Consider the following 9,768-nt stretch of genomic DNA (forward strand, 5'->3'; position numbering starts at 1 on the left):
TAAATTCGATTTTTCTTCGTTATACCCGCATGTGTTGTCTCTTACTAACTGTCTTACTTAGGTATGTTGATCATAGCAAATTTTCGTTTAGCAGACCACATTTTGTGATGTTAGCTTTAAAATAAGAGTAAATTTACCTATTATTAAATTTAAAGGTAAGAATATTATCTAGAAAATGTCATATGCTTTTATTGATATTATCATTTTAGAGTGAGTAATAACAATGTAAAATATTACAACTTTAAAATTATCATTCCACTACTTGCATCGCTGTAAGTTTTTAATCATAAACTGTCATTTGTTTATGACGTTTATGTATATTAAAATATTATTATTCATTACATTTCATAATACAATTATTTTAATCAACAGTTAATCATGCCACTTCTCGCATCGAAATATATTATTTGTTTAATAATCATTAGTGAATTGAATCATAATACATTATAGTATATCTTTTCCTGATAATTGGTTATACAACACCCCGTGCAACCATTTTAATTTTTAGGTATATTATAATTATAATAGTAATAATAACGATCAAGTCTAACAAAATCAGACATATAGCTCTTTGTAACAGGTATTGGAAACTTGTCTTGGTAACTTACGCACACACATACTTAATTACCTAACTCATGGATGAGCGTGTAAAATCCACATGGTTTTGTAGTTGTCTAGTTAAGTTGTTCGGTGGCGTATACACAACTTTAGTAATGTTTCGATAAGGGAAATCAGTGGTAAAAATCCAACCTTTAATCAAAAACATAAACAAAGAAACTTTTTACGATAGTTTTTTTCGATACAGGTAAGGTATGTAGAGTAAAACAATTTATAAGTATTATTTTTTGTTTATTGCCACTTATTCGACGACAACTTGACCAGTTTGATAATATTATTATGAGCCAAGTCTGTAAACAAAACAAAGATAAAATTGATTTTTTCGATATTTTTATTTAAAACAAAAAAGTTTTAAAGGAAGATCACCATGAATGATCGGACTGAAAGATCTGGCAATGTTGGTGAAGAGAAATGTAACATAGCTGCATTAGCATGATCAGTAATTTTACGGAAAACATGGTATCTTGATTCTTGCCAAAGCTCTTGTTGTAAACTATTAGGGTTAATAGATTCATTGAATCCTTTAACAATAACCCGTTCTATCATAACTCCTTTAAATGATATAATGGCTTGTAAAACTCTCTACTTAGTCCAACCTAACATAAACAAAATTTAAATTTAAGCAATAATAATAATATAATATTAGCTATAGTTATATAATTATACTAAGTTATATACTATTCTGATTAATATAAAAAAAACATAAGATGGTGACCAGACATGAGTTATGGCTATTTTAACTGAAAAGTGAAATGTCCAGTAACTTCAGTTACTACATTTTAATTTTTTATTAGATGTATAAACGAAACATAACATTATGAAAGCTTTATTTATGAAATAATTTATGCGTTTATTATTAAAACATTAGGTTATAATAGAAAATATTTTTTAATTGTCTATTAAACAAAAATTATACGGATTATGTTAGATAACAACTGTATTATACTAGTGTTACTAATATATAATAACGTAAACGTATTTAAATACATTAATAATTAAAAATTAATTAATTTGTAAAATCCTTATGGTTATTTTAATCCCCCGTCAATTAGATCCTCATGCATCATTTTAATCTCGCGTCAATTGGATCCTCTTGTGTCAGTTAGCCGCCGGGGTCTAGCTGTCGAGGGATCTATGTGACCGTTCACCGTCAGTATACGGCACGGATATAGATTTATATCCGTGGTATACGGTAATCATATCAACACCATAATATATTGGTAAATACCATAGAGTACTCTATCATAGGTCTATGGTATATATTAAATACATATATATGGCAAATATAAAATGACATTTCGCATATTTAATACATTGGTAATAAAATATTGGTAACATGTTAACATTGCTAACTTCATTCTAGATAATAAACATGCATTCACAGCAGCAAGCTACGTCGTTTGCCGTGTCGTATTCCTTGTACTCTGATTGGCCATTATACTACCGATCTACTGCTTGTAAGTTGTAATCACTAATCAGTAAATTAAATTATCAGAATTTAATGATATATTTTATTTAAATAAAAAAAAAATTGTAATTTGTATTTTAGACTTTAGTACTTTATGGCATTTAATATTAAATATTTATGTTATTAAAATTACACAGTTGAGTAAAGTAAATTGAGATAATTGAGTTCGAATGTTGTAATAAACTAGATCGCTCGATATTTTACGCTACACTATTTTTAATTCAATTATATTTTGTATAACTTGCTGTGATGACCATTAGTGAAGAATTATTAAAATCTAAATTAACAGTTACACTTGACGCATCGTACGTGGTAAGTTGAATGTAATACTCTATTAATAATTAATAAAATAGTTTACTTATTTATTTTTTTATACATTTTACTAAACAGTAAATCATGTTGAAACAATATTTTTAATCCATTTAAGTCTTGTAATTCTTACACTTTACTATAATAATATTTCCTTAATTATTTTATTATAGAATTGTTTAGTGTTATTGACTAAAAATTCTTGGCTTAAGTAATAACATTTTAACAAAAATAAGTACTGTTTTTATAATATATTATATTTATGTGATGTGGTTGTGTATATATTTACATGGATTCATATTTCATATTTATTGATAGTTATCAGATTTTGTAATGTTATTTTAAGTATTATTAACCAAAATTTTTAATTAAGTCTTGTCAAATTCTTAAAATTTTAAATTGTTGTTTCTTGTGTATAATAAACAGTAAGATATTACTGAAATAATTATAGATATACATAAATAATACATATCTATTATGTATAATATTCAAAGAACTAAGTATTTGATTTAATATAACCAACTATAGGTATATAAGATATTATATTTTTCTTATTTTTGTCATTTTTATGATTATATAATTGAACTTAAATTAAATATATTACCGGTATAATACTCATGAACTTAAGATAATAATTGTCACATTTATGTTTACAATTTTATTTACTAACCAAATATTCTATAAATTGATAGCTTCCTGTTAACAATATAAAACACATTTTTTTTTACGTATAAAAGATTAATTTAAGTGAATAATTACTATCTATAGCAGAAACTCCCAGTATATAGCCCTTTAACAAATTTTGTGCTGCTCATATTAATACTTAATTGCGTATTATACACTTTAAGGAGTAAATAAAATACAATTTTTTTGTAACTTAATTATTATCAAATTATTATTATTATTAAAATTGTTTCACTCGAAAATAAACATGCCCAACAAATCCCTTCTTTTTTGGTCAATATTGTACTTATTTAAATTGATTCACGGCATGCAGTCCACAAGTAATTTTCAAAATTAATATTTAATCTTTTCCAAAATTCTAGTATAGTGATCTGTAGAATTAAATAGAAAAAGTTTATTGAAAACCTTATAATCTTAATTATTTTATAATATGATAAAACCCATAATCATAATTCTGATATTCATTTTTTGATAAAGTAGTGATTTTTCAATTATTTTTAAAATGAATTATTTCATAATATAACCAGATTTTTCATAAAACTTAATTTATTTATATATCTATTTCAAACTGAGCTGTAATATTCATAGTATAGTAGATATCCAAGCAACTACTACAATTTGCAATTAAATTATTATATTTATCAACAAAGTTTATAGTAACAATATAAATAATTTTATAAAACTTTAGTAGTTGTAATTTTATTTTAGACTCTAGCAATGCTATTTAGTTTACCATCATGTACAATATACTCATATGTGCTACTATCTAATCTAAGGATCTAGGACAATTTGGTCCCCGTCATAATTTTATACTTGGACAACATTAGTCCCAGATTTAAAAAAGTGAAATACAAAATATTTTTTTTGCATAAAACGTTCTTTAATATATATTTTCAATAATGTAATATTTTTAGAATATAATTAAATTGTAATAATAAAATATAATATTGTATAATATAAAGGATTCAAGGAATATTTTTAGTTTCCATAATTTTTGTAATGCAGTGCTTATTCTGATTAGCCTGTCTGCTGTCATCCGTTTAATGTGTTTATACTTGAATAATTATATCTTAATTTGTATTTTGTACTATATAGTACACTCATGCACTACTAGTATATCATGTACTTATATTTAGCTGCCATTACCAAGATATTATATCGTCAATATATGTAGTCCTAAACAGTAAAGTAAACAACGATGATTACTACAAAATAGATAGGTACCTATTCAGTATTTACTATTAGGCTCTAGGTAGCAGCTGTTGCTGCAGCCGTGATTTTATGTTTAATATCTAAACTCTAAACAAATACATTTATATACGTATAATGTATAATAAATATCCATGAAAAAAACTCGAATTAGTCGAATTACTATCATCAGTATCATTTATCTGTGGTGCAAAAAATATGTTCAATGCATAATGGTCTACGATTCAAAATTCAAATGATACAATGGCTGTAATGCTGTATGTCAGATGTCTGTTGATTGTTGAATCTTGAATGTCGATAAAAAGAAAGAACTAATAGAACGTCATATTAGGTTCACTATACCGTGGTTTATTTTAGATAATATAGTTTGCGTCAAACTGTTCTAAGAGATTGTAACTTTTATCATTTTATCATATTTTTATAGAGTCTTAGGTCTTGAGTACTCTAATTGGCTGTGGCAGTTGTGCCTTGTGCGGCATCGGGTATCGGGGTTTGGTATTTACTATTTAATTTATGTTATTGTAATGTATAATGTTAGTTAACACTAGAAGCTTAAATTATTATTATAATATTAATTATTTTACTGTTTAAAATTGCGATTTTCCGTTCGAATTATTTATTACCGAGTTTAGTTTGAATGTAACTAATAAGTATTGTTTTAATTATCTAAAAGAGAAAATACTGTACGTAATTTATCTAGTGAATTGTTGAAAATTGAATTTGGATTGATAGTGAATGCAAGCAAAATGCAATCAGAAACACCAAAGAAAATTTTTTCCAGTCTTCTGGTAATAATCCTTGATGTTAACCCAGCTCAAGACACATTACTTAGCGGAGAAATAAAGCTATCGTCCATACTTAGTTCCGTTGTTGCTTTTGCTAATTCTCACTTAATGCTTCGGACCCATAATAAAGTTGCAGTGCTTGCATCTGACCCAAATAGTTGTGATTTTATATATTCCGATCAAGATGAACTTGATTTTAAAAAGAAAACAGTCAGTAGTTGTAAAATGGCAGGAAGCCAATATGAATTGTTCAGTCACATAGATCGTTCTATCAAATTTAATATAGTGAAATTCCTCAAGGATGCGGCTGAAGAACCACATATGTCTAGAGATACCGTCTTTGGAGCATCTTGTGCAAAGGCTTTATGTTATATAAACAGATTACAAAGTAATCTATTTCCAGGTGAAACAATGAATTCGAGAATATTAATTATATCTGGTTGTGATAATGAAGGAGACAAGTACATACGTTGTATGAATACATTTTTCACAGCTCAAAAACAAAATGTAGCTATCGATGTATGTAGTCTTACCCATGATGTCACTCTATTAAAACAAGCATGTTATATCACAGAAGGTTCATATTTTCGTATGCCTAAATTAGAAGGATTATTACTGTATTTACAATGGATATTTTTAACTGAACCTTCTTCTAGAAAAAAATTGGTTATACCACTAGCTCCTCAATTAGACTTCCGACCTTTTTGTTTTTGTCATGGAACCCTGACAGCAATTGGTTTTGTGTGTTCGTTATGTTTAACTATTTATTGTAAAATAAGTCCTATTTGTACAACTTGTGAAGCAGTTTTCAAAGTACGATCAGCCATTGCAGTCAAACCTAAAAAGAAGAAAATAAAAACAACAAATGTAAATAATTAAGTTTGTTTTCAATGTCATTACCATTACTCTTTTATTTAATGATAATTTTTAGATATATATGTAATACTAATAGTAAAATTTAAAAATGTATGAAGTTGCAAAATGTATGATTTATTTGTACTTGTATTTTATAAATTTTGTTAATTACAATAATTAAACTTAAGAATGTATGTTATAAAAAGAACATTTTTATAAATATTCTAAAAAAGACTGCTCTTATTTAATATATTTTTAGTTATTGTATGCCTTGTATTTTTTAGTAGTAATAATATATTTACCAGGATACATACAATGTCTTAAAATATAGTATAATATTACGTTCAATGTTGGAGAAAAAAATTTAAACAAAAATCAAAGAATATAAATATATATATGGGAAATATATTAATTATTTTTTTTTAACATCGTAATTAAGATTTAAAAAGGCTATATTATTTACAATTTCCGTTTTTCTTTTTCCAGAACAATCATTTCTCGTGAAAGCAGGTGTCTCATTTTGATTTATGAGTTTATATTGTGATACAATGATTTACAAAAACTTAATACCTATATACTTGAAAAAAGTACTCGATGAAAAACTTATTTTAATGATTGCTGTATTATTTCGTTGGTTTGTCGGCTTGCATGATTATTCTGGAAAATCAAAAACTCCGATGTATGGTGATTATGAAGCCCAACGGCATTGGATGGAAGTTACAGTTTCTCTACCAACCACTCAATGGTATTTTAATTCATCTGACAATGATTTATTGTATTGGGGTCTTGACTATCCACCTTTGACAGCTTACCATAGTTATTTAAATGGCTTAGTATTTAAAAAAATTCTTCCAGAATCTGTTCAGCTTAATACATCTAGAGGTTTTGAGTCAAAGTTCCATAAGCTTCTCATGAGGTATTCTGTGCTTATAGTTGACTTATTGATATTTATACCAGCTGTTTATTGGTTTTACAGACAGTTTTTCAAAATTAAAAATAATAACCAATTGAGTCAAACAATGATCATTGCGATGACGTTGTTGTATCCCGGGTTAATATTAATAGACCATGGACATTTCCAGTATAACTGTGTTTCTCTAGGTTTATTCGTGGCTAGTGTTGCTAGTATGTTTACCAACAAAACCATCCTAACTTGCTTTTTGTTCAGTATGGCTCTAAACTATAAGCAAATGGAGTTATACCACGCTTTGCCATTTTTTTTTTATTATATTGGATTTGTTTATGAAATTTATAAGAAACATTCATTTATTACAGCTTTAAAGACATTATCTATTCTTGTATTGAGTGTTACAATGGCATTTCTATTGTTATGGCTTCCTTTTATTAGTGATTCTAAACAAATGTTTCAAGTCATACATAGAATTTTCCCGTTAGAACGAGGTGTTTTCGAAGACAAAGTTTCCAACATATGGTGTCTAATTAATGTTCTATATAAGTTGAGGGATATTAATAATCAAACCATGGCTACCATATGCCTATTAACGACATTAATTTCAGTATTGCCCACGAGCCTGGATCTTATAAAATATCCTTCTAAAATAAAATTTTTACTTTCGTTGATTAATTGTTCATTGTCTTTTTTCTTATTTTCTTTTCAAGTCCATGAAAAAAGTATACTTTTGGTTGCCATACCAGTTTTAATGTATGCTCCTCAAAATGCATTTATGTGTACTTGGTTTTTGTCATTAACAACATTTAGCATGCTTCCATTATTGATAAGGGACAATTTATTGGTCCCATTCATTTCTTTATCATTAATATATTTTATAGTTTACAATAATATTGAACAATTAATTACACATCAAAAAAATACATCAAAATTACATTTATTACGTAACTTTTCATTATTTGGCTGTGTCATTTTAACTTTTTGTGCCATAGCATTAAAACCGCCCCAGAAATATCCACATTTATGGCCATTGTTTATATCTGTTTATAGTTGTATGCATTTTATTTTGTTTTTAATTTATTTTAATTTTAGTCAATTAATGTTACATGTTCCAAAAAAAAAATTATATTAGTTTACTTAAAATAGATTTATGTTTCATTATTGGGTTTTATTAATTTAATTTTAATGAATATTATAAAATACCTAATATGTTTTCATAATGAATATCATAATTTATTCTAAAAACTTAAACTTGAAAATTTGTTTAAATGTTAAAGATGTATATTGTATGTTTTGGAAATTAATCTATAATATTGTCTATATAATTGTAAATTTGTCACCTATTCATAATTATATAATTCATTTTGTATACTGAAAATACTTATTTTATAATTTTTTTTTTTCAAGTAGTTTTTAAGATAACCCAATGTTTTAAATACATTGGTAAACTTATAAATATGGCATCATTATTAATATTTTAGTTGATATCAATGATTAAACTAGTTATTGTACAATTATTAAATATAAAGTAATGAATTATATCAATGAGAAAATATTAGTTTTATTCTTTTCGATTACCTTTAACTTATATTATATTAATGAAAAATATGCAGAACATACTTTTTTTCGTAAGTAATATTAAAGCATTAGAAATGTTTATAATATTATCGTTATTTAAGTCTAATATTTATTGAGTATATTGATTGTAATAATATTTGACAAAATAAAATTAATAAAAGTATACATTTTGATAATGAATATGACTTATTACTGTTATAAGCATACTGTCATAATTTTTACGATTTTTCTTAAAAAAAAAATCAATTTGAATTTCTTATTAAAATTCTCAAAATTGTAATGTTAAGAAAAACATATTTGTGTAATTATATACAGAATGATCTATCAATTACTTTACTTTATATTTTTCCTATAAAGTTAACATAAAAAATAGTAAAATATAATAGCATAGTATAATATACAATATTGTCAATGTCGTGGTATATGCTTGAACTCTGAATGTTTATTACATAAATAGTAGTAGGTATAATAAATAAAATGTGATTATCCAAATAATATATATTATAATTGATTAAAAAAAATTTAAATAGTTAAACAAATATAAAAAGTAAAATGTGTAATGACTAATAATTTATAAAATATACTATATTATCTGCTTATCAATATCCATTATAATATATTTATCTATTTTTATTAAAACAAAACTACATAAATTATTTTTATTTTATGAGTTTTTATGTAATTATTAAGACTTAGTGTTTATTAAATAAACTAAAAATTTTATTTAGAGTAGTATAGAATTGATTGAATAATAATTTCCCAACGGTATATAAATATTAATTTATTTTATACATTTTTCATTATAGTCTGTCAATGATGATTCCGATGGATGTGGTGCTAAATTTAGTGTAGTTGTGGTGTCTGATAAATTTAATGGTAAAACATTATTACAACGTCATCGGTGAGTAATTTTTAAGTAGCTATTGTCTGTCACACTTATTTTTAAATCATTAGTACAAATAATTATTTCATAGGAACTTATTTATAATTTATAATGTGTTTGTATACTTTGGTATACTTATTAGTATTATAATTGAATAACATTATATCCCATAAATATATTAAAGATGTTATTAGTTCTTAAACTTAATTTTTAGTACAAAAATAATTAAATTTTTTTGATTTTTATTTAAAAAAATCAGTTACCTATTTTACTTAGTAATAAATAAATCATTTTTATAATCTATATCTTGGCTTTACAGTGTATTAATGCAAATTAATTTAAAAAATAATAATAAACATATTGCTGAGTTGTACAACCCAGTTTATTTTCTGAAGTGTTTTAACTAAGTATATATATTTTTATAATCTGTTTAAAGTACTTCACAATAATAACTGTAATAGTTATTATT

At 24.9% G+C, this 9,768-nt stretch overlaps 2 protein-coding genes across 3 annotated transcripts; both read left to right on the forward strand.

Annotated features, from left to right (window-relative positions):
* Nucleotides 1-1,905: 1,905 nt before the first annotated feature.
* Nucleotides 1,906-9,317, forward strand: LOC132924289 (probable dolichyl pyrophosphate Man9GlcNAc2 alpha-1,3-glucosyltransferase). Of its 2 annotated transcripts, none has more exons than XM_060988522.1 (3): nucleotides 1,906-2,075; nucleotides 6,415-8,466; nucleotides 9,223-9,317. In XM_060988522.1, the coding sequence occupies exon 2, from the start codon at nucleotides 6,456-6,458 to the stop codon at nucleotides 7,968-7,970; it is 1,515 nt and encodes a 504-aa protein (XP_060844505.1). In that variant the 5' UTR covers nucleotides 1,906-2,075; nucleotides 6,415-6,455; the 3' UTR covers nucleotides 7,971-8,466; nucleotides 9,223-9,317. The 2 variants fall into 2 exon arrangements, with proteins under 2 accessions (XP_060844505.1, XP_060844499.1); XM_060988516.1 differs by lacking the exon at nucleotides 1,906-2,075 and adding an exon at nucleotides 2,082-2,398.
* On the forward strand, nucleotides 4,038-6,195 carry LOC132924309 (general transcription factor IIH subunit 3). The gene has a single exon (XM_060988542.1). The coding sequence runs from the start codon at nucleotides 5,035-5,037 to the stop codon at nucleotides 5,950-5,952; it is 918 nt and encodes a 305-aa protein (XP_060844525.1). The 5' UTR covers nucleotides 4,038-5,034; the 3' UTR covers nucleotides 5,953-6,195.
* Nucleotides 9,318-9,768: the final 451 nt, after the last annotated feature.

The sequence above is a fragment of the Rhopalosiphum padi genome, chromosome 1, assembly GCF_020882245.1.
Source record: "Rhopalosiphum padi isolate XX-2018 chromosome 1, ASM2088224v1, whole genome shotgun sequence".
Classification (NCBI taxonomy): Eukaryota; Metazoa; Arthropoda; class Insecta; order Hemiptera; family Aphididae; genus Rhopalosiphum; species Rhopalosiphum padi.

Coding starts and splice junctions, on each gene's coding strand:
- LOC132924289 (XM_060988522.1), top strand. CDS start 6,456: ATGAGTTTATATTGTGATACAATGATTTACAAAAACTTAATACCTATA.
- LOC132924309 (XM_060988542.1), top strand. CDS start 5,035: ATGCAATCAGAAACACCAAAGAAAATTTTTTCCAGTCTTCTGGTAATA.